At 37.7% G+C, this 26,636-nt stretch overlaps 1 protein-coding gene across 3 annotated transcripts in view; it reads right to left on the minus strand.

Annotated features, from left to right (window-relative positions):
* DOCK1 (dedicator of cytokinesis 1) overlaps positions 1-26,636 on the minus strand; it is a 510,685-nt gene that overhangs the window by 440,876 nt on the left and 43,173 nt on the right. For all 3 annotated transcript variants that reach the window (XM_032224957.1, XM_032224956.1, XM_032224955.1), the window contains exons 2-9: positions 25,427-25,510; positions 17,596-17,636; positions 16,412-16,467; positions 12,999-13,095; positions 8,472-8,620; positions 5,608-5,743; positions 4,382-4,539; positions 3,128-3,209 (exon numbers count right to left, since the gene is read on the minus strand). In XM_032224957.1, coding sequence (XP_032080848.1) covers positions 3,128-3,209; positions 4,382-4,539; positions 5,608-5,743; positions 8,472-8,620; positions 12,999-13,095; positions 16,412-16,467; positions 17,596-17,636; positions 25,427-25,510 — 803 coding nt within the window. The remainder of the gene's footprint in view (positions 1-3,127; positions 3,210-4,381; positions 4,540-5,607; positions 5,744-8,471; positions 8,621-12,998; positions 13,096-16,411; positions 16,468-17,595; positions 17,637-25,426; positions 25,511-26,636) is intronic.

Here is a 26,636-nt window from a genome sequence, read left to right on the forward strand (position 1 = left end):
TCCAAATACATTTTCAGTCCTGAAAAAGCAAGAACTTCACCCCGGGCCAATGATCGTACATATGCAGAGAAATCGGAAAGAACACTTGCAGGAATAGAAAGAAGCCTTCTTCTACCTTCAAACCATTTGTCTACCTCTTTACCGTTAATGACCGTGGGCTTACCTGAACGGTCGTTTTCTGGGCGCTGCGGGAGAGTCCAAGCATGGGTTAAATTCAGTCTATTCGCCCAAGGACTGAGTTAATTCTTTTGGACACGCCTCCCTTCCTCATTGAGGGCCAGTTCAAAAACAAAGGCGATGGTCCATGTGTGGACCATCCTGTGTACAATGTCTCTTCTAGTCTTGCCGATAGCCGCTTGCTTCTCACAGCCGCTTCAATCCGGTAGAAAAAGGAGAAAACCCGAGGGCGGGGTTGGACTCTCCCGCAGCGCCCAGAGAACGACCGTTCAGGTAAGCCAACGGTCATTCTCCTGTGCGCTGCTTGGAGAGTCCAAGCATGGGGCATACCCAAGCTATGCAGTCCCAGGGAGGGAAACAGGAACATTCAAGGAGTTTCCTTTCTTCTCAGGCTTCTTGTTGGTAGATGGGAGTACTTTTCTTTTGTCCTTGGTTTCAATTAAAAACTTCTCCAAGGACTCCCCAAATAATTGGCCGCCCTTAAATGGGGCGGAGGCCAATTTCCATTTTGCCTTCATGTCCGCCTGCCAATGACAAAGCCACAGCAGGCGGTGTGAGGTCACGTTGGAAGCAAGTGCACGAGAAGCAAATTTTGCAGCATTGAGAGATGCATCAGCTGAATACTCCACTGCTGCGATGATTTTATTGAGGTCATGCCTCCACCTAGATGATGGGGGATGTGCCCTCAGCTGTCTCAGCCACAGAAGCGAGGCTCTGGTGAAGAACGAGGCCGAAGAGGAGGCCCTGATAGACCAAGCGGCCGCTTGGTGAGTTTTGTGGCATGCTTTTTCTGCCTTTTTATCCTCAGCTTTGAGTCCCTCGAGAAGGTCAGCTGGGAGGACCGAATTAGAAGTAAGAGAAATGATGGGGGTCTCCACCTGTGGCAACTGTAACAGATAATCCAATTTACTCTCAACCGAGTAGAGAGTCTTGTCCACCCCGCTAGGGTTAGTCAGGGAACCCGGTTATGCCCACTGTCTCTGGATTACATTTAGGAACATGGTGGGCGCTGGGACCAGCTCCTGCGGCGGGGTAGTCTCATCAAAGAGACCCTCTTTCGGATCCTGCGAATCCGAGGTAGAACTGGACCCTGGGCGGTTACGCCTAGTTGGGTCGAGGCCTTTGCCTTATGCAGGATTGACTTGAAAATGGAGGGGCGGAAGAGGCCTGTAAAGACAGGATTTTCAGGAGGAGGGTTCTCATCCTCAGAAAATTCCTGCTCATCCACATTATCATCCTCCAGGACTGATGCCTCAGTAGTTATAGAGGTGCCTGGAGAAGGAGGATCCACAGACTGAGCCTTTGGGGCAGACCCTTTGCTAGGCTTGGCCTGGGTATCCTTAGAGGTTTGGAGTTTCTTATGGATGCCAGTCTCAATGCCCCTTTCAATGGCCTGCTCAATGGCCCTCTGAATGTGGGCTGGTAGATTGGCATCCGCCGAGGTGCCTGGTGACTCCAACCCTCCACCAATGGGGTGACAAGAAGGGAGTGGGCCCTCCTCAAGTTCATCACAGCCAACAAATTTCCTCCTGGATCGATGAGGACTCAGGGTAACCGAGGGAGGCAGCAGGCGAAGAAGCCTGAAATATCTCCTCGAGAACTTGTGGGGAATTACCCTGCCCTGGAGAGCCTTGAGGGAAAACCTCTTGGGGTTGGGGTGCAGGGCTGGGGTCCCTGGATGGTTGACCAGAGGAAATTGATAATTTCCTGGCCCTCTCGAAGGTTTTTTCAAGGGCCTTGTGTCTGCGGGCCTCGGCCTTAGACAAGGCCTTGCCACCTCTGGGATTAGGAGTCCCCTTCCCTTTGGAACCTTTCACCTGCTCCACCACCGGTGGATCTGGCCTACTGCGTTTTGTTGTGTCCACGAAGTCCTCTTGGGCTCTCTTGGATTTTTCTGCCATCTTCAGACTTTCAATTGTAGATAGTAGACTGGGAACTAGTATATCGGAAACTGGTAGACCAGGGGCCAGTAGACCGGGACACATTAGACCAGTAATAGGCGCGAGTTGCTTAGTGACTGCGCGCCTCACAGATATGGCTACCAGATGGGAGAATGCCCTGAGGGGTCAAACCTCTCCCAGGCCGCTCTACTGCTTCGTTGGATGGGAAAGGCCTTGCCAGCACCCCAATGAAAGCCAATCCACCTCCGCGGCATCTGTGCAGTGAGGGAGAAGGCGCAAAGCTAGAGAAACAGCCGCCAGAAAAAAGCATGCCAAAAAGCGCCCAACGTGACTTTTCGGAGTCCTCGGGAGCAATCTCTCAGCGCTCCGGGCCTCCGCCGAGGTCTCCGAGCGACTTAGGGCGAAAACGACAGCTGGGGGGAGAGAAAACCTCCTATAGCCCCCCCGCGCTCGCCAGCAGCCGCCGGACAAGCGCCCACGCAACACAGCACCATTGTTGACTCCCTCAGGCAGTGTAAAGAGATCTTATCCTTTTCTTTGCCCTAACTAGCAACAAAAATAAGAAAAGACTACCTAATTCTTTGAAGAGTTCAGTTAATTCGTCCAAGGACTGAGGAACTCTCCAAAAACACGTCCGATTGAGCTGGACTGAGTTTTTGAACTGGCCCTCAATGAGGGAGGCAAGCGTGGCCAAAAGAATTAACTCAGTCCTTGGGCGAATAGACTGAATTTAACCCATGCTTGGACTCTCCAAGCAGCGCACAGGAGAATGTCACGTTTTCCCAAAACTTCTAGTTTTATTAAGAGCAGATACATTTGGACCCAAAATTCCTAGCCATCGCAGCCATTGAAATTTTCTAGTGTTCGTTTTCTTCTAATTTATGCTAGAGTGGAAGGATCAGCTCCATAATATTTAAAGGACTCTTTCCCATTTCTAGAGCTACAAAAAAATTAACTTAAGGCTCTTTGTATAGATATTCTGGTACAACATGGAAAACATTAAAGCAACTGGATAATTTAAGTCTCACAAATATAAAAAGAATATTTACCGTAAAGACCGCTCGAAGATTATGCAATTTATCTATGTCTTTTGGTAAACCAGAACTTGACCATCTCACCAGATAATTCTCACTATATCAATAAAAATAAAATTTGACTGTCATATTCATTATGAAAGCAAAAGCAGTTTTACATTAAAATATGTTAACATATTTAAACACACACTGAGGATTATTCAGAGTTTCATAACTCTAGGAAGTTTATAATTAGTAAAGTAAAAATGTATAAACATTTCCTTAAGTATATATCTCTTTATATATAGATATATACAGGTAGGTAGGTAGGTAGGTAGGTAGGTAGGTAGGTAGGTAGGTAGGTAGGTAGGTAGGTAGGTAGGTAGGTAGATAGATAGATAGATAGATAGATAGATAGATAGATAGATAGATAGATAGATAGATAGATAGATAGATAGATAGATAGATAGATAGATATGAATAGATGGATGGATGGGTGGCTGAATGGATGGATGACAGACAGATAGTGCAAGGAAGAGCACATTTCTTTCACCATAATGCGCCAACAAAAAGATTAGCAACATGCTATGTCTAAAGCAAAATAAATTCAAAACAGCCTTCTCAAATTCATTTTCTAGTGATGTGTCAGCTTACTAGGTGATTTTTTTAAAATACAGATTGTAAACAAAAAGCATTATACCTATTGTAATAATCATTTATATTTGTAATGTATCATTTGTTTCATAGCTTTCATCCTGTCTGATCTCAAACCAGACCTGTGATGTTGACTATTATCATTCACATTCTGTTCTAGGATGAGAAAACATCCATCTTTTTTTAGAAAAAGAATCCATAGAAGATTTTTTGATGGATTATTATTGTGTGTGAAGCTAAATGGAAATGCAAAAACAAAGGATACTCAGGATCCATTATAAAAGTTCTAAATCTTTCAGCATTGCATTTTTAATGTATCATATTATACAAACTGGGAAATCCATAACAAAAGTTATTTGTCTTTTTCTTCTTGTTGTTAAAGGTAATAGTACAACAGAACCAGAAGGTCCCCATAATGTCACAAACTATATAAATGGTAATTAACACTGCAACCTTTCATAGAGACACGATGATTTGGGAAATTTCCACAGACAATTTGTGGTTAATGACTAACAGCAGTATTTATCGGATAGCCTCTTTGTTCTTCCCATGTTAATAGATATTACATAAAATCTGTTTTATGCCTTTGATATTTTGAAATTCTAACGCAAGCACGGGAGCAGTTAAAGCACTGACCTTATAAACTTGGATTCCAAAGGGTCATACAAAGACATAAGGACTTCAGCATCTTCTCCAATTTTGCAAACAACATTTTTCAGATTTACAAATAATGCAAATGAAGGTGTTGCAGCAAATTTTGCTTCCCTACTAATGTCAAGATTCTGCTTTTGAGACTACAATCCAACAGAGAAAAGAAAAAAAAATTATACAATATTCTGTTAATTACTATCATTATACAGTAATACAATCAATTACATAAATCTACTTTTGTAAGTATATATAGATTGGGGTATAATTGTATAATTAACTAATCCCTAGTTACCTTCATTCCATTTATATCTGCTCTGCTAAGTGTAGAACTGTTGTAAGAGATGTGGAAATGTAAAAAGTGAAAGAACCCGAATAGATTTTGCAGGACTACCTTCAAAGTAAATGAAAGCACAATTCACCATTTCTATGTGCCTGAATAAACAGGCTAATTACATATTTGCAAATCCACACAAATCCTGGCGAAGCATAGAATTCATCATTTATGAATGCAAATTTCAGGTTCTGCCTACAATATTCCCCAAAAGTCTAGAAAAAGGTGTAATACTTACTACAGCCAGATAAAGCAAATTGGTGTTTGAAGGAAAGGAGAAAGAATTAAAAAGATTGGAGACTTCCTTGTTTATACAGAAATGGTTAAGAGGAACAGGAGGACAGTCAAGGACAAAAATAATTGAGGAAAAGGAGCAGAGGATGGGGAAGGAACTTGGACTATTAGAAGTGGACAGGACAGTGGGATATGACATACTAGAACTGAAGCAAAACAGACTAGAGAGGAGGAACATAGATAGTAGAGAGGGGTGTCTATTCACCTAACAATATTTTGTTTTCTTCAAACCAGAAAAAAAAACCATTATACAGGAAATTTTCAATAGCAATAGCAATAGCAGTTAGACTTTTAGTATATAAATGTATGTATGTATGTATGTATGTATGTATGTATGTGTGTGTGTGTGTGTGTATATATATATATATATATATATATATATATATATATATATGTATATATGTGTGTGTGTGTGTACGTATATATATATACATACATATATACATACATACATACATACATACATACATACATATATATATATGAGAACAGATGTGCACGCACAAACACGTACATATTCCTAGTTTATAGCAACTTAATACTATCATAATAACAGTTGAAACAGAGAAAGAATGTTGTATCTCACTTTTTCTTCCAGGAGTCTTTCTTCTACTTGTTTGGAAGTTGTTTCATGAGCTCTGAATAGGCTAATTGTGCTGGTCTGATCTGGATCTAATATGTTACCATCTTCATCCCTTACCACTAGATCCAAATCGAGAATTCTGCATGGAACAGAAAACAGCCAAAACAATACCATGGTTAACATAAAATCTGCTCAAAAACTCTGCCATCAAGTCCCTCTGCCTGCAATCCAAACTGAAATTCTCATGTTGGATTCATTATGGGAAAGCATTAATGCATATCTGCATGAAACAAGAATAGCAGAATGGTACGTAATATGCAGAATGGTATGTACATGGTATGTATGTATGCAGAATGGTACGTAATATGCACAAAAATTCAAACCCAGTCGTCTCAATTCTAAAGGATACATAGCAATCATTTAATTATTCCATCAAAACAATAATGAAAAAAGATACATGTAATATTTCAACGTTTAGCACCTGGAAGTTGAATAGCTAGTTCCTTATCCAGATGGCTAAATAATATAGCCAACAAATAATGCTGACAACCTCTAGTAAATTGTATGAAAAAGAAAAGATTGAATCTTGACTGTAAATGTTCTACAACAAAATGGTGTTAGTAGAATTTTTTATAACCATTTCTGGGATGGAAAACAGAAAGGCAACAATTTTTCCTGATCTCCAAAAAGCCAAATAAATAAATAAACAAACACAAACACAGCAACATCTGGCACCCTCCACCACTTTTCATGCGCTCATAATAAAGCCAAATGTTTAAAATACTTAAATTATCCTTCCCTTTATTTGCCTTAAGGTAAGCCTTCTCCATTATTTTTCCCCTCACAAGCCTCAACAGAAAACACAGTCAAAGACCTATAAAAGCATATAAAAATGTAGTTCACACAAGGTATTAACTAGGCCTGCTGAATCTTAATGTTGCCTTGGATAAATTCAAACTGTCATCTCAAATGTATCTCAAAATCCCATTTATTTGAGTGCAACTATGGAAAATCTAGGGGTAAAGAAAGGAAAGAGGCTGCTTTTCACTAGAAAAACCAAACTTCCACAGGCCAAAACATTCTGAAAACCACTGCTATTTCCAAAGTTTCTAAAGTTTGGCTATGAAACAATTTACTTTTCTCCTAAGCAGCCAGAAGAATAGCATATATTATACTGATCATTGGTGTGCGTGTGTAGACATGCATACATACTGTACATCAGTGACATGCGGTGAGGTTCATGGCCGGTGAGGCAAGTGGGCAAAAGCCGCCCTATGTCTGCCAGCGCTGGGCTTTAAAGTCCCGGTGTCGCGTCCGCTATAGAGCGGGACGCATCCCACTCTATGGCAGACACAGCGCCGGGGCTTCGGCGGGGCTTTCGGAAAGCCGCGCCAAAGCCCCGGCACGGCTTTCCGAAAGCCCCGCCGAAGCCCCGCCGGTGTCCGTCATAGAGTGGGATGCGTCCCGCTCTATGGCGGATGCGACACTGGGACTTTAAAGCCCTGCCGCCATTTTAAAGCCCTGCCGCCGTGGTTCTCTTGCCTCCTCCTGCAGAGGGCACTTTTTTAGAGGCTTTTTTAGGTTCCACCACAAAACCGCGGAGGACAAAATCGCGCTCGATGAAAGCGCGCATTTGACGTCATCACAGCGCGACGAAAACATCGCGCTGTGATCGAAAAATGTAAAAATAAAGCGAAAACCTTACCCTAACCCCCCCAAACCTAACCCTAAACCTAACCCTAAACCTAACCCTTAACCTAACCCTAAATCTAACCCTAAACCTAACCGTTAACGTAACGCTAAACCTAACGCTAACCCTTAACCTAACGCTAAACGTAACCCTAACGCTCTAAACCTAACCCTAACCCTTAACCTAACCCTAACCCTAACCCTAAACCTAACCCTTACCTTTATGTGAATCGGCTTGCTTTAATTTTAATTTTATTTCAATTTTTAATTTTTTTCGTCGCGCTGTGATGATGTCACATGGGTGCTTTCGTGGAGCGCGATTTTGTCCTCCGCGGTTTTGACGGGTCATGCTTTTTTAAACAGTTAAGCACTAAGCAGAGTCATCCACTGTGACTCTGGCAGCAACTACTTCAGCCTTTTTCCTTTTAATTTTTCTTTTCTTTTCATGATGACAGTGGTGAGGCCCTGCCTCCCCTGACTGCACGTCCCTGCTGTACATATGTACATACATGCATGTTGAGAAATTTTGTCTTCTGATTATGGCATACTGTTTAGCATAGCCAGATATGCCATTTACACCTGGAAATTATTTATAGATGTTGGAACAACTGACTGCCAAGCAGGTGATTAAGTTTATTGCAGAATTTGTATTATGATCTTTTAACTTGACATGGGTGTATCCTGAAAGTGGTTAAAATCTTTTTTGCAAATTGGTCATTTAAAGTTAATAGAGTTTATTACTTTTCAAGCATTTATGAAATCTATTTAGAGTTATCTTATCTAAATGCCAATTATAGTTTATTACTGAAGCTGAGGATCTCAACAAATTGGTTATGTGCATATTATCTTAACACATATTACTTAGATCAAAAATTATTGCATAGCTGTAGTTTTGAACCGACAGCAATTTGGGGTATACAAGTAATAAATACAAATATTTACACATTATTTTTGTGTGGAACAAAAATACATTTGGAAAATTCTATCTTAAAACACTTTCTTTAAGCAATCAAGAAAGAGGCTACTGATTCTGGAAATAAGATTTATATTGCCATGTAAATGTTTTTAATGGATATATAATATATGGTACATAAACAGAAGCATGGAAAATCATCGGAATAAAAAGCAAAGATAAAAACAAGGAAATATATGCATGTTTCAAGCTAGTCATCACCAACCTGTTTCCATAATCAGTCTTTGCTGTGATTTTCTTCTTTAGTTCATTGAGCTCATCTTGGGGAAGTGTTCCAGACAGTATTTGTGATCGCCATTCAATAAGATCATATATCATATGTCTTACATTATGAAACATTTCTCTGCTGTCTTGCTGTGTGATAAGAATACGTGTTAGTGTATTCTTTTATTGTACTACTTCCTTTATACAGAAATATACAAATATAAACAATATAAAACAGAAGTAGAAAGTAAGTATGGAAGCAGCTTTCTATAACTTCAGTGTGAAATTTATTACTTGACCCTGTAGGTTATCACTTCTTTTCCGCAAACCATTTTATTTCCTCAGATAGGGAAATATTACACATGAAATCAACCACAAGTAACTCATCTGTGATCCAAGAATCAGTAGTCCAGTAAAATTAAAACTACCGTATTTATCGGCGTATAACACGCACCGGCGTATAACACGCACCCCCCATTTTAACACAAAAATTTGAGTAAAAATTTTTTTCATTAAAAATAAATGACTTGGAAGCTCGGAACTTAATGTTGGATTAAAATTTATAACATTAGAACATGAATTATAACATTAACTCCTCTTAAAAGGCAAATATGAAATGAAAAAACACCTCTTTGAGCAAAAAAACTTAATCAGAATCACTGCTTTTTGGAAAACCAAAAACCTCTTCCTCATCTTCACTCTCTCCCTCTTTTTTCCCTTCCTTCCCCCTTCCTCTTGCCTATCAACTTCATCCTCTGTCTTTCTGCTCTTTCCCTCTCTTCCCCTTTTCTTCCTACCTCCTTCCTTCTCCCTCCCTTCTTCTTTTTCTTCCTTTCTTCTTCCATCTTCCTCCTTCTCCTTCCATTCTTTCTCCTTCCATCCATCTTTTCTCCTTCCATCTTCTCCCCCCCTCCCTTCTTCTTTTCCTCCCCCCTCCCTCCTTCCTTCCTCTCCTTCCCTTTCTCACACACAGGAAGGGGAGGGGGGCTATCTAGTCGCTTTCACAGCATAATTTCTTTATCTAACTTTTAAAAAACAGTGTGCAAATCAAACGAGATTTTCGTAACCTGCGAAGCACCAAGTTATATTATGTTGTTACAAATTCGCAGCTACTCCATTCTTTCTGATAGGGAACTACATTTCCCAAGATGCCTCAGGTCCTCAAAGCGCTGAACGCAGCTTTGCAATTGACTCCAGCGAGGCCTGGCAGCCGCCGGCTGGGGTGGTTGTCAGGGCGATGCGGAGCGGACGCGCCGTTTGTTACTGCTTCCAGCAATCAAGACGGAGAAGGGAAGCGACTGAAACGGACGCTGGCCTCGCTCTCCTGCTGCGGCTTCTGTTTCAGTAGGGAAGAAAACTTCCTTTCGCTTCCCGAATTTGACTGGGTCCCGGGGCTTCTGCCGGGCGGCAGAAGCCCGGGAAGCGAAAGGAAGTTTTCTTCCCTATTGAAACAGAAGCCGCAGCAGGAGAGCAGGGCTGCTGCCGGCCGTTTCACCTTGCGCAGCGAATTTGACTGGGTCCCGGGCTTCTGCCACCCGGAGTATCGGCGTATAACACGCAGGCAGGGTTTAAGCTTGGAATTTTAGTTTTAAAACTGCGTGTTATACGCCGATAAATACGGTACTCATTTACTAGAAAACTATAAATGAACATTTTGAATTAAATCTTCAGAAGAAGATAAGATTTAGGTTCAAGTACTGCATTCTATCATGAGAAGGAGTTTTAAGAGGGCTATTTAAAAAGCTGCAACTTTTTTATTCTACATTTCTCATTTATATTTATAAACTTTTAACTTGTTTTTCTTCTGCAAGGGATGACATCTTAACAAGATATTTGACATACAGGTTTGCAATAATCTTCATGAAATTAGAAATGACAAAATATCTTGGCCATGATCAAAAGATCCTCAGCTGGACCAACTAATTTATATGCACATGAAGGTACAGAATTAACTGCATTAAAATGAAAATCAGCAGTATGGATTTAAATAGCATATAAAATATAGTTATCTGACAGTGGTGTATTATTTGGTCCAAAGGGACCAGTTCTTACCAAGGACATCCATCCCTCACAATAGAATCAGACAGAACAAGCGCTCACTGACAGTTGGAATTCTGTTACAATTAGCTGGGCTGTCTGATGTAAGACCTAATATTCGTTGACTGTCAGTCTAGGCAAATCTAGGTTATATAATTAATTATTAATAGTGGAATGCCTTCCAAGTCAAATATAGATGATACACATCACAGCATAAAACTAAGCAGCAGTAACAAAAAAAGAAAGCAGGTTAACTGATTCATTCTCTTTACCTCAACTGGAAAGGGAAAATAATGTTTGGTAAAAAGTCTTTTGATACAAGAGCCAGCAATAAAATTACACAACGAAGGTGTGATGTATATGGAAATTCAAAAATCCATATCTGGATGGCTTTATCCTCTGGATATTTTTGACATTAACATAAGTTACAGAATTAAATTCACAAATTACCGTACTTTTCAGAGTATAAGACGCATTGGAATATAACACGCACCCAGGTTTTGAAGAGGCAATTTTTTTTTAAAAGTAGGTAGGTAGATAGAGGGATAGAGAGGGAGAGAAAGAGAGGGAAATACAGTAGGTAGTTATGGAGAGAGAGAGAGAGAGAGAGAGAGAGTAGTTAGGTAGGTAGATAAAGGGATAAAGAGAGAGAGAAATAGAGAGAGAGAGAAATACAGTAGGTAGATAGGAAGAAAGAGGGTAGGTAGGTAGGTAGGTAGGTAGGTAGGTAGGTAGGTAGGTAGGTAGGTAGAGGGATAGAGAGAGGAAGAGAGAGAGACAGAGAGACAGACAGAGACAGACAGACAGACAGACAGACAGACAGAGAAATGTAGTAGATCGGTAGGGAGAGAGAGAGTAGGTAGGCTGGTAGGTAGAGGGATAGAGAGAGAAAAATAGAGAGAGAGAGAAATATAGTAGATAGGTAGGGGAAGAGATAGAGAGAGAAAGTAGGTAGGTAGGTAGGTAAATAAGTAGATAGAGGGAGAGGGAGAGAGAGAGAGAGAAAGAGAGAGAAATACGGTAAGTAGGTAGGTAGATGTTTCCAGGTGTATTTATCCATGTGCTGGAGAAGGAAATAGCTGATAACCAGTAGCACCTAAAACTTTGTTTCTGCTGGCACAGCACTTGATCAATATAATTCTCATCAACCACTCTAATTAAACAGCTTTCCGAAAGAGGGGAAAAAAGGTTTTACACTCTGCAAACCTCCCCAAAACATCCCATTTTTTGTGAAAACGGGCCCGTTTTTTTTTTCAAATAAAAGGCATGAATAGCCTTGAGGAGGCTTGCAGAGTGCCTTGGGGGGGCGGTCAAAAATGAGCAAACAATGGCCCGTTTTTCGCAAAAATGGGCTGGTTTTTTTGGCAAAAAAATTGCATGCATAGCCTTGTGGAGGCTTATAGAGTGCTGCTGGGGGCGCATCTTATACTCCAAAAAATACGGTAACCTCAGGTCTTTTTAATCTACTATAATCCCTTCTCTATTTTTTTATATTCTGTATTGATCAGAATGCCCTGAAAATAAATGTATGTATATATGTATGTATGCATGCATGCATGCATGCATGCATGTATGTATGTATCTATGTATGTATGTGTGTATGTATGTGTGTATGTATGTATGTATGTATGTTCTGACCCCACTCGTCCTACACACTCCGAGCCAAAGATAAGTTACAGCATTTAACTAACAGACAGACAGGTCCTTGGCAGCAAACCGGCACAGACAAGCTTGGGCAGCAATCCAGCACAGATAAGCCGTGGCAGCAATCCAGCCTGCCAAGCTCACAATAATGTTCTCCAACATTAGTTCCTGTGTTGACTTCTGCAAAAGGGTGCACAAGCAGTCCTTTTATAGTCTGGAGAGGAGCGTAATGACCACCAGCTGAGTGCAATTACCTCCTGTACTTGCACAACTGTATATATATGCTTTGAATATGCTTAGCATGGAAAAAAGAGACTATGGAGACTCATAATAGCTGTATTCAAGTATTTGTATGTCACATAAAAGACAAGGCTAAATTGTTCAGGGTTGTTCCAGAAGATGAAACAAAGAATTTGAATACCATATAAGTAGATTTCAATTGGACATCAAGAAAAAATGTTAATGGTAAGAGCAGTTCAATAATGAACCAGGATGACCCAGAGGTTGGTGGCTTCTCCTACTCTGTCCAGTAGTTCCATTCTTCAAGCAAATTAAATTTCCTTATCTAGAAACAATCCACATATCTTTTTACCTAGTACAACTGTAGGACAGTAGTCAGTTTTGAGTAGTTGTAATTTACAGGCCTGCAGTACCAATTGTCTTTTTAATAGGGAATGAAAGAGTTTCTACTTGGGAAAGTTAATATGCAAAGCATATTCCTTTTCTTCAGCAATTATTTCAAATCACTGGCATGTACTTAATTGGTTTCTTTAGCTTGGCTGGTTTATAGATTAAACTCCTTGGTTATCCTACAAAGAGGCATTCTAAATAAACCTACAATACTTACAATATAAAGCTGTCGCCATATTATGGACCATTCCCGTAGTGTAGTGGTAACCTCCTGAATAAGTGGCAGTTCACTTGGTATAACAGTTTCATGTTGTCTAAGAATATGGGAATTCCGGGGAGGGGGCACAGAAAACATAAGACAATGTATTAATTATCAATATATTAAATATATTTAACATACTATCATTTATAGTATTCTAGATTATTTTTACTTAATAATTCAAAAACATGGCTTGCAAAAATATGTTTCTAATGTTTAAAATCCTAATAAGTAAGATATATTATTTGGTATTATTATAATATAAATATTAAAGCTGTATGAAATAGGGCTTATTTTAAAACATTAGCATTCCAGTAAGCTAAATCCCCAAAGAATAAAGTTGTCTATGTTTTTTTGAATTCCATAAAGAATACAAATCTCAAAATTGTTGTCCCATAGGGAGAACAGAATGAGAACTGAAGCAAACTTTTTGCTCCTTCATTTTTCTCCAAAACCACACAATTACTTTGTTGGTATTCTACTCTGAGGATTCTATATGACTTAACCTAAAGAAAAGCTATCCAATGTTGTGGTTATTTTTTTTAACAAAACAATTATTAAAAATCCTGAAAAAAAATAAGGAAAATATAATCCCACGTGCGTTCTTTCTACTCTTATTATACAAACCACCACTAAATTCCAATAAAGGATGATATCTTGTGGATGAACTTTTTCTTAGCCTACGAATAACAACACAAACCTTCTTTTCCTAATGCATAAGTACAATGTACACTTCTTAATTTGGTAGCATTTAACAAATTAAAGTAACATACTCTTGTCTATTTAACCTTACAATCTGCAAAAGTAACACAGCCTGTCTATTTAACACCTTACAATCTGCAAAACAACAAGACAACCAGACAAATGAGTCCACTTTTTATCAGTTTTCATGGTTAGAATCATTTGTCCAGTATTGTCTCTAATCGTAAGCAAGACACTGATTAACTGGCCCAGACATATCAACAAATGGAACCCAAAATCAGCGAATCTCTTTCTGAGCAAATGCTTAAATAATTGTTGCTATTGCTGTCATTTCCTTCTGCTTTCAATTAGACTTAGCCAACGGCAGCAGGTAGAGACCTATCTCTGTTGTAGCAAAGAAGGGGTGGTGGTGGAAAACAAAGTCAATCACAATTTAAGAAACAAAGAACAAAACAGAATGTGAAAGTTGAGTTAAAAATAGGCTAGTCCCAAACTCAAAGCAGTGGGTTTTATTTCAAGGTAAGAAGCAAATTCTTCTTGAATACCAACATTTTGAGCTCAATACCTACTCCACTTCAGACATTTCAATAGCAATAGCAATAGCAGTTAGACTTATATACCGCTTCATAGGGCTTTCAGCCCTCTCTAAGCGGTTTACAGAGTCAGCATATCGCCCCCACAGTCTGGTCCTCATTTTACCCACCTCGGAAGGATGGAAGGCTGAGTCAACCTTGAGCCGGTGAGATTTGAACAGCCGAACTGCAGAACTGCAGTCAGCTGAAGTGGTTGCAGTACTGCATTCTAACCACTGCGCCACCTCGGCTCTCAATCTTGAAATGTTTTGAGTTTAGGACATTCTGCATATTCCTTCAAACCTCTTTAGGGTTGTAAAGGACTTGGCTCAGTTCCAAATGCTGAACAAAATCCTTCGTAGTTTTAAAGATAAAGGAACTTATTTTGCAAGTCTATCACTTTACCTCTGTAAACTTTCACTGAAATAATGCATCACTAGAGCTGTATATAATTACTATATTGCACATACATGAGAAATATCACATTAATTGAAGAAGTTTTGCAATCAGTCAAGAAAGGCACTATTATACAAGTAATCAAATGATTTGCATTTCTATAATTTGGATATATAAAGACTATAAACATAAATCAGACTAGCTCTTTTATCAAGTCATCTTCCTAACCTTTTTAATATATCCACACATTGTTAGCTGGCCGCTATTTCTGTATCAAATGTCATTTAACTGCAAATGAATTTTGTTATCAATTTAATAATAAAAAAACATAAAATACCATCTGAACATGAAAAATAGTGCTTGAATACAGAAAATTTACATGTGGGAAAGACACGCTTTTATAAGTGATCATTGTTTGAGGGCAGATGTTTGATGTCCGACTTTGACATGACCAGACTCTGAAATGGTGTAACATGTACAAATGGTGTAACAGCAGCCTGCCTTAGGGAGCACTTGGAGCTGATTTGGCTACAGAGCCTGTGGAGCAACTGGAACCAGTAGAAGATGATGGGTTTGATCCAAGGCCTTCTCCCAATTCTACAACTCTGCTCTGAGGTGAGGGTGTTCCCACTGGGGACTTTTTGCACCACAGGTGGGATCCTACCACTTCTCACCTATTCGGTAGAAACGGTTCGTCAAATCTACCATTAGAAGAGGTTCCACCAGTGGACCCGGAAAGCAGGCCACACCTACAGAAGAGGCTTCAAACTTTTTTGAAACCCACCACTGGTCCTTGGATATGATTATTCTACACTATCATGCTCATATTTATAAAACTCAGTGCCTCTGTGGAAGGTAAGGATGACTACTGCGTTTGTGGTGCAATCGGAACATTGCGTGTGTTGAAGTTGTTTTAACGCAAACCAAAGATGCCTTTTAAAAAAGAAGTTTACATCCTATTCTTATGCATGCCAGTGCTGTGTGTGAAGTAATTTAAGGTGGTTTTGACAAGTGTCGTCGGCATCTTCATATCCGGTCACATGGGCGGCAAGCCACTCCCATCCAGTCACATGGGTGGCAAGCCACTCCCACAAAGGAGGCCACACCCGCAGAGTAGGTTCGAACAATTTTTGAAACCCACCACTGTTTTGCACCTACTGGGATTAAATTTTACAGTCATCACTAGCAAGTGATCCTTCACTGGGAACAGCCACTCTATTTATTTAAACCTTGGTCTTTATGTCCTGAATTCTCCCCTGTGGTAACTCAATGCTTATAGGTAGAATTATTAAATAAGATTAAGATTCTCCAAAAATTACCAATCAGTAGATCCATTACTATCAAATCATTCTTTCCCAATAATGCCCAAGTAAATAGATGAACTAAAGACCAATCTCATAAACATTGGCATGTGTTGTACATAGGTTTTCAGAGAATATCAACTAGAGAAATTAAACTTTCACACTGATGATTTACTTAACAAAAGTATATTAATATTTTACAACAAAACATAGGGGGGAATGCAAATCAAGCTTTTGATATTTCTCATTATTCCTCTTGTCATTTGGATTACCACAATATTCATAATTAGAAAATAAATTTCATACTTCATTTTTTTCTGCACTCATATTTACATTTAAAATTTATTAAAAATCATACAATTGATATTTTTATCCATTATGTTTAAGCCCCAAAACTTACCCTTTTCCTTCAACTATTGCTTCTTTAAGTTGTATATAGGAAGAAGGAAAGATGCCCTTTTAAATAAGAAAAATAAATTATCAATTTATTTACAATATGCCTAGTAGACTTTTTAATTATAATATTTCTCTAGTGATCCATTTTAGAATATAAATATCCCCAGAACAATTGGCCCAAATAATAAGGAATATAATCTGAAATATTAGGAGAATCTCAAATAAGACCATTCCATGCTAAGTATTGGTCTATGTTAGTGGTTCCCAAACTTGGCAACTTTAAGACTTGTAGACTTCAACTCCCAGAGTTCTCCAGCCAGAAGAGCTAGCTGGAGAATTCTGGGAGTTGAAGTCCACAAGTCTTAAAGTTGCCAAGCTTGGGAACCACTGGTCTATGTTGATTGATTATACTATTGTCCTTTATTTTTGGATGATCTATGAAAAGTGTTCAATAAGATTTTCTTTTTTAAAAAAAACCAACAACCTTACTGAGCCTTTGGTCATAATTGAAAATAATGTTTCATTGATAATAACCAGTTTCAGAAGCTAGTAATAGTTTAGCTCTAAAAAATTTACAGTAGTCCTAAACAGTGAGTCCAAACAAACCTTATATTCTACTCCATCAACTTCTCTTCTACTAATGTATGTAGGGAAAGAGTTTGGAATTTTTATTTCCACTTTACCAGTTACCTATTGTTGAACTAATGCACTGTAACACTGAATAAAATCACATTGACAAGCCTTCATTCCATAAACTCCCCCTCCTTATCCTTATGAACTGTGTTATCTTCTAATATATTTTAATAATTATCTAATTTAAGAAGGAAGCAATTTCAATTAAACATGTTCCTTTACATTGAAATCCAGAACTTCAAATTATTTTAAAAGCAAAACGTAAATACCAATAAAGGCTTGTAATCAATCTTATATGTTTTTGAAGATAGATGTAAAATATAATGGATCTATCTACTACTTTTCAAAAAGTAAAGACAACAAATTCATGTTGTATTTGTTTGAAAAAAAGTAATGTTAAAATAGCATTAGTTGATTAAAAGTTTTATTTCATCAACATTTCTGCTTTAATCTAAAAAGTTCCAAATTATAATAAAACACTTTGGAGGTTACTATAAATACCTATGATTTTTTTTTAAAAAAGTGATGTCATTAATACAGAAACAAAATACTTACTTTTTTTGATTTTTTCCTCAAAGTATAACCTCTGTACCAACCTAAAAAGTAAAATGTCTTAATAAGTTTTATATAATTAATTTGGAAATAAGAATGCCAATATATATTATCATTCATATTGTGATGTATCTTTGTAATATAAGGGCACTGTATTAATAGTTAATTTCCTGATTTCTGGTTCCTTAACAAAAAATTATAGATTGACAAGTCACTGAGAAAATCCCTTTATTATAATTTAAATTATTCAACATAATTTTATTCAATATAATCATAGAAAGATGATTGTCACCTCTACAAGGACAATAATTCCCATTGTCCAGTGTTTGCCTACAACCTAATAGAAAACTAAAGATGGCGGTTTATACAATGAATTAATATATCATGTGATGTCACTAAAACTTAAAACACCATATAATTTCAAAGTTTCTCATAAATTCAAGTATGAAACTTTAAGCCAAGCAAGTCCAACCCACACCTCTTTGGCCATATACAGCCCTGGGCAGCTAGTAATCAGCCTCAGAAGACCATAAATGTTTAACATTATATAATTTCTATACATTAACTATGTAACAGGAAGAAATCCAGATTAGGATGATTGTCCTACATCTTTTTTTACATAAATGCATTTTCAATTAGAAAAAAAGAACTGGATCACTGTGATCAGTATCTATTCAAAATATAATATGGTTTGTTTTTACACTGCTTCATTAAACATCCAAACCTTGAGAATCAACATCTATAGAAAAGGTCTATTCATTTCTCATTAGGGACAAAGTTCCATTTCCATAAAGCATAAAATAATTGAAACTACTCTATTTCTCCTGTTTGTTTATAGCAGTAATTCCCAACCTCCGTTTCTGCATATTGGCGGTGGCTGGCCGGGGGGGGGGGGGGGTATGCTTTTGCATGTGTGCTGCTTGTGCAAATGCAGCTTTGCACACTTGCATGTCAGTTGCATAACCCAGTTCCCAACAGGCCATGGACTGGCACTGGGCCAGGGGCTGTGGGCCCCTGGTTTATAGGAAGTTATTTAAAATATACACACATTGTATACTGAAATATTTTGCTCAAAAATAAATGTGTTACTCAAGCTAGATTCTCCTTCTACTTTCCTCGTATTTTTCTGCATGGATAAGACCTTTCCTTCTCCCAATTTTAATTCTACAGTGATACCGCAGATATTTTTCAGATTGCCTTCACTGACTATATATTGTAGTATAATTACAGTGTATTAAAACTTTTTTTCACATTTGGGGAAACAACATGTCATACTCTAGAAATAAGTGGTAATGTCTCATTTACCATGTCCCAATCTGCAGCACATCTGCAAGTGATCAGCATCATGTGTTTTTATTGCTAACAAGCCCATTCTAGTTTAGGGTAAGTTTTTAATTAAAATAAAATCTCACAAACAATAAACATTCAGAATCATGGTGCTATGTCAAACAAATCGGGAGATCTTTCACACAAAATATATCCATTCAGCACAGATTTGGCAGGAAACTTTGCATTGTAAACTGTTATATATGCCAGGCTAAGGGAGTTCAAACAAATGAGGGTTTATTGTACCCGGGACCCATTCTGTAATCATTGGTATAGTTTTTGAAATTTGCTTGCTGATTCATTTCCGTGTTCTCCCTCTATCTCTGATTTTATCCTTTTAACTTGTTCCTCCCAATATTTCTATCATTTCATTCTCTTCTCTTTCCTTTATTCCTTTTTAATTGGTTGCTTCTTGATAGGAATTCCACATTTAATATATTGTCTTTAGTTTTCTCTGTCATGACTCAGGCTCAGGACTCAGATTCTGAATCTGAAGAAGCTACTCAGGCTAAACCTGTGGAATGTCAGTCTCAGGAGACACCAAGTCAATAATCACATAAGGGTGATTAGTACAAGCACCACGAGAACAACTTGAGCAGTCAGGTGAGGATGATGTACTCCCTTCCAGCCTGCCACCCAACAAGCGAGTAGAGAGGAGAGACTTTCCATAAGGCTATTTGTCAAGCAAGGGAGTAACTCTCTGAAACAGTTTGCTCAGCCTGTTTTAAGAAGCTTGTCTGACATATGTTCCGTTTCTGAAAATAATCTGATCTTCAGCTCTTGTGTGACATTTTTGTGAATTCTCTTCGTATAATTCTGAACTTTACATTGGCTGACAAACAATGACTTAGCTCTCAGAACCTTGGACTTAATCTGGACAATTCTGCTGTGCGTTCCCATTAAAAAGCATTTTTAAGCAAGCTACTGTCAGAAATTCCACTCTGGTTTGCATGCGTTTGCTATCTCTTGACCTGTAGGGAGATGACCAGGCTGAGCCTAAGGGAGAAGTGCAATGCATCATCAGTCATGATGAGTCTCTTCATGCCCACAAGAGGTCTAAATCCAGTTCACCTTGAATTCCTTATTTACCACCAAATTGCTTTAACTGTTAGTAGTTCGGATTCTTGCAGAGAGCTTAAGCTTGCCATAAATCTTTGTACCCATTTGAACTGTCTGGATCTCCTGATTTCTCTAGTACTTGACATGACTTTAAGAGAACTATGAACCATCATAGCAATTGTGTTTGAGTGGGAAATTGAGAACAGAAGCAAGACACTCTTCTTTCTTTTATTTTGGCTACAGTATTACTGCAGGTGGAAGGCGAATAGAGAAGAGAGAATTTTGTTCTGTAATCTAAGGCAGTGGTTCCCAAACTTGGCAACTTTAAGACTTGTGGACTTCAACTCCCAGAATTCTCCAGCCAGCAGAACCACTGATCTAAGGGTTATCTTAAATATCAACACATCAACTGATTTATTTTGGAGTACTCTAGCAAGAAGGTTGCTATTAAAATAGAATAAAGAAGCTACCCTTCTCTTGAAAATATATTCACTTGCTGAAATATTATGGAACGGGTTCAAAATTGCTAATATAAATCATATATAGTACATTTTATATTAGCAAACTATATTTGCTAATAAAAATGTACTATATTCAGTACGATCACAGTAATTGGTGATATTATGGTTGGATACATAGAACAATTATATGTGGACTTAAATAAATAGTGGTTTAATGTTATACATCTCAGCATATGTCAAGGAATCATTACGATATTGCCAGAATATTATCTTAATCCTATAACAATCCCCTTTTCCTACAGAAAAGCTCCTGCTGCTATCAGTCTTATTAAACGCCAACATTATGGTTATCAGAATTAACTGGAAGTACAGCTGAGGAAGAATATATTTTCTCACAGACCTAGACTGCCTTCCTCTTATTTCACCGTTGCAACCTACGGGTGGGGAGGGGGGAAGCTGAATGCAGAATTAAGTTCATATCAGTATCACACACAAAAAAAACTGAGCCATAGTCTCTATTATACGGTATGTAGCGATATAAATTAATCAGTTCCAGAAACTCAGATGTGCATTATAAATCACAATGGGAACTGTATATATTAATCAATTATATCCAACCACTGACTGAAGCAAGTAACTAAATTACTTACCTTTATTAAAGGATAAATAATTTATTATGGCAAATAACCACTTTACTATATGTTACAAACCAATATCAATTTCAATTTTGCATACAGATGATTTTTTTTAAGAAGGATGACATAATTTAACCATAGTCTTCTGATGTAACCTCCATATTGGGATTATGATTCCATTTTTTCAAGTATTTAAATCCATATATAAATGACTGACATACAACCAGTTAAATCTCATCAAGCTAAATTACTAAAATAATTCAGCCTTTCAACATTAAAATATGTATAGGCTTCACAAAACCACGTAATTCATAATTTTACTAAATATCATTTAAAATAATTCTTAATGTATTCAACTGGGATAAACCTTTAGCATGAGCATTTTCTCAAGTGCCAAGATCTTCAAAAGCATAACTAACCAAAATTAATGGTCGTAATTTTTCTGCTTTAAGCATATTTAAATATTTCTAAATATTTAGCTATCAGTTAGTATTTAGTTATGCAGGAAGCAAAACCATACCAAAAATATTTAAAAAGACATTCCTTAATTATCAGTTGATATTACAGCTGACATTTTAAAAAACCTGTATGCATGCATTGTCTTTTCTAGTTAGGAAAATATTACTGTGAATAAATTTATCATCTTGATTAAATATCATATAATAAGGGTTGATTTACAAATATTTTATTAACTAATCAATAAAAACAAAATATTACATGATTAAAACATTGTTAGCTAGAATTATTAAATAAGATTAAGATTCTCCAAAAATTAATAATAAGTAGATCCATTACTATCAAATTATTCTATCATATTTTATCAACTATTAACTTTCCTGACAAATAATATTCAAGCATCAGTCACTTAGATCAGATAATATACAGTTCAGCTTCAACAAAAGCATTATTTCTCTAGGTTAAATGAAGATTTCTAGTACTTGATCTGAAAAAAAAAGATGCATATATGGTGTCTGTTTCCTAAATTAACTTTTAAACTTAGTAATATTTATTACTTGAATTCAAAATCCTCATGAAGTAATAACTATATTACATTTTAAATGTGTACATTTTCAATTGTGGTTTTCTTACTGCTATAGTAAAAGTTTATTTAGAAAACAGCCATTTCTTCTCCTTGACTAACGCATTTGTCATTTATTTTGTGGACATGTTTTACACTTTGATATTTTTATGCTAAAACATGTAGGCAATTATGTATTACAAAGAAATGAATTGCAAATGTTTTATCAGATTGGCAAATTTAACTTTAAAGCTCCACCTAACTTGAGGAGTGAATAATTCTGCAAATAATGCAAAATACATATAGCCGTCCCAAATATACTACTTTAATGTTAATGTTAATAGAGGCAATGCTCAGAAAATTATACTCAAGCAGACCTTAAGAATAGAAATAGCACATAGACTTATATACCGCTTTGTAGTGCTTTACAGCCCACTCTAAGCGGTTTTGCAGAGTCAGCATATTCGAGGTTCAAGGTTCATTTTATTTATATGCCGCCCTATTCCCAGCGGGACTCAGGGCGGCGCACAAACCCAAGGAGGGGAAGGGAAACACAAAAACTACAACAAAAAGTACAGGGCATTTAAAACAACCAACAGCCACACGATTCGAGAGGGGAAGGGAACTCAACGACCCCAGGCCTGCCGACACAGCCAGATATTACAATCTGGGACCTCATTTTACCAATCTCAGAAGAATGGAAGGCTGAGTCAACCTTGAGCTGGTCAGGATGGAACTCCTGGCTGTGGGCAGAGTGAGCCTACAATACTGCATTCTAACCACTGCCCATCGCGGTTCATAATAGCAAACAACAACTTTGCTTTAGAGTAGTTTAGACATTGCACAGTGCTATCTTAAAACAATTGATATTTGACAAAATCTGTAAAACTAAAAACTTTTCTCTAGTTTAACAGCCTGATTTGACCTTAATTCTTTATTCAGCTTTTTTTTAGATTTCATTTACAATCTACTTGTCTTCCTTAACATAGAAAGGAAGGGAATTCTGAGTATGACCTCTAAACCAAAGTAGTTCACACAAAATTTATCTGGCTAATTTCAAAAAAAATAAAAACAGATCAGGTTAGATCAGGATACAAGTTGAATAGGATACATCAAGAAATAAGCCTATAAGCTAAAATGAGAAGTTGAAAAAAATATAAGACAATGGCAAAACACTACCACACTATTTCCCCCCAAAAAATTACATGTCATGTCCACAAAGTCATGAGCTGAGCTAAAGCACAAAATATTTTTCTCTTATTGTACTTTAGAAATAGTATAAAGAAATAATTAAATTAAAACAGAGTTGCATAGGTCCACTTAGGCACATAAAGTTAACACATCCTTCCATCCTTCCGAAGTCGGTAAAATGAGGACCCAGATTGTTGGGGGAAATATGCTGACTCTATAAACCGCTTAGAGAGGGCTGTAAAAGCACTGTGAAGTGGTCTAAATGCTATAGCTATAAGACTACTAGAATGGCATAGAATCCATGAGTATAAAACATACACTCATACAACTATCATCATTATCCAGCAATGAAACAATGAAGCTTGACTTTTAGAAAAAAGCATATAGAAAATGAAAGTAGGAATACATATCATTTGCCACCCAAAAGACACATTACTATGAATATTGTAAGCAAGTAATCTTTGCTAGCTTACAATACTGTAGCAATAGCAATAGCAATAGTTAGACTTATATACCGCTTCATAGGGCTTTCAGCCCTCTCTAAGCGGTTTACAGAGTCAGCATATCACACCTCGGAAGGATGGAAGGCTGAGTCAACCCTGAGCCTGGTGGGATTTGAACAGCCGAACTGCTGAACTGCAGTCAGCTGAAGTAGCCTGCAGTGCTGCATTTAACCACTGCGCCACCTCGGCTCTTACAGTACTGTATCAATGGAAACATCTTCCATTTATGGCTAAAAGTTAGAGAAAAAGGAGAAAAGGAAGAGCAAGCAAATGTATATATTGATGAGAAAGAAAATAATTCTATCAAGAGCTAACTGGGAAGGGGTAGTAGGAGTAGTAGAGGAGAATTGATAATATTGATAAAGGAGTGCAGCATTGTATTTACAGATACAAGGATACTGAAAACAATCCATTCGAAGGTAGGTAAGCACAGCTGGATGCAAGAGAAAGAATGAAGAGATAGCCTCCTATCTCACTATAGTGAAAATTCCTGGGTACAAATCCCAATTCAAGAATGGAGATTTTAATTTGGCAAATCATTTTCACCTTAACTGATTTCACAGAGCTGCTAAGAAAACAATAGCAATAGCAGTTAGACTTATATACCGCTTCATAGGGTTTTCAGCCCTCTCTAAGCGGTTTACAGAGTCAGCAAATCGCCCCCACAGTCTCATTTCACCCACCTCGAAAGGATGGAAGGCTGAGTCAACCTTGAGCCGGTGAGATTAGAACCGCTGAACTGCAGATAACAGTCAGCTGAAGTGGCCTGCAGTACTGCACCCTAACCACTGCGCCACCTTGGCTCCTTAGTATGCTAATTAAATTAACAATTCAACTCTAAAAAGAAAAATCTAATCAGAATATATGTACAATGAAAAAAGTTTGACAAAAATTGACAACATACGATGAAGCTGTATAATATAAAATTAAAATGAACTTGTATCTACAAACACAATTATTTTAATTAGGAATACATTAAGACAATTTTTTAAAAAAATGAAAAATGAATTTAAAAATTGTTGTATGTCTAGAAGATTGAATTGCTTGATACAATAAACAAAATGGAGAGGCTTCTATATACATTTCATTAATTAAACATCTTACAATAGTAAACATTCCTGCTGTTTTAATTTATGATGAAGAAAATGCATATATTTCTGAAATAGCTGATCACCATGTAAAAGCATTGCTAGTTGTTGTTTTTTTACAAAGGAGTATAAGTAATTTAGAAGATAAGTATCTTTTATATTTTCAGCATTTAAGATTAACCTCTTTTAAAAGATGGATTTTATTTATTATCTGCAAGGGTACCAAGAACATCTATCACCTTTCTAACTCCTTAACAGATACCACCAGAGATCCATATAAATTAAGGTACACAAACATTAATCTTGGCGGGTTTTTTTTTCAGAAAAAGAAAAAAAAAGACATTTGCATCTTACAAAGGTTATTCATCAATTATAGCATGCCGGTTTAATGTGTAGTGACTGTTAATTTTAGTGCCCATTTAAATGTTTCAATACTTCATTGGGTCTCAAAATAGAACTGGTTTTCCAAAATAAGCAAGACACACTACGCCAAAATGCTAATAATAACGATTGCGAGAATAACGATTAGGAAAGAAACATTTATTCCACTTGCCTTCGTATGTTTCCAGTATGTGCATGGTGTCTCCTATTTGCAGTGACAGCTCATCTGGACCTCGGGCGTCATAATTATAGAATGCTAAAAGAGAAAAGAACAAAAAGGGTCATTATTTTGGCATTTTCAAAAATGCCAGAAGGAAACACACCAAATGAACACACACACACACACACACACACACACACATACACACAAACACATTTTATAGCCATTATTGTGCTGACATAGTTGAAAGCACTTTAACCAAATCAAAGTCCCTGAAACATTTATTTATTGAATTTGTACACCACCCATTTCACCACCTAAGTAACTTTGTAAAGCAAAGTTTTTTTAAAAAGGCAAAGGATACCAAGTTGTACATGTCTGTCCTGAGTAATCTTGTGGTTGCACTGCCCTAGGAACACTCGGTGGATAATATGGGATAGGCCTATGGCGGTTCACCGACAAATGCGCGCTCAACAAAAGCACACCGACGAAACCGCGGCGAGAAAACCACGAGGTCAAAATCATGCCGACAAATGCGTGCAAAAGCGCGCCTTCAACACATAACAATCTAATAACCCTAATCCTAACCCTAAAACTAACCCTAAAACTAACCCTAAACCTAACCCTGAACCTAACCCTTACCTTAACTTAAATCGGGCTTTTGTTGGCGCGGTTTTGTCGGCGCGTTGTTGTGGGCGCGTTTATGATGTCACGGTTTTCTCACCGTGCTTTTGTCGGTGCGCTTTTGTCCTGCGCGCATTTGTCGGGTCACGGCCTATGGCCATCATGGTAGTCATGAACTATGCTATTTCCAAGATTCACCCTAGAGATGGCAAACTGAAGTCCCGCAGGTTTTCAAGCCTGGAGAACTCCACCACCAACCCGGAGCTATCCTCCAGCAGCAGAATGGCTTCAAAAACAGGATTTCACACCAGCAATTGTGGAGCAGCACTACTGAAGATCAACAGAGAGTCCCAAATGACTATTGCTCTGCCCCTCCTGCCCTGAGCTCTTGGCATACACAAAATCCACATTTCAGAGATAAATTGAGGGTGTGTCGAGCTTAACTTTCTAGATGAATTCAGCCCAATGTAGTAAAGTGACTCTTATATATGTTTATACAAGAATAAGTTATATTAATTATCAGGTAAATAGATATGTGAGATCGAACTTGGGTCGGTCACCTGGACCAGAAATTTACTCCTGGGGCACATATATTTGC

Source organism: Thamnophis elegans, chromosome 10, assembly GCF_009769535.1.
Source record: "Thamnophis elegans isolate rThaEle1 chromosome 10, rThaEle1.pri, whole genome shotgun sequence".
Taxonomy (NCBI): Eukaryota; Metazoa; Chordata; class Lepidosauria; order Squamata; family Colubridae; genus Thamnophis; species Thamnophis elegans.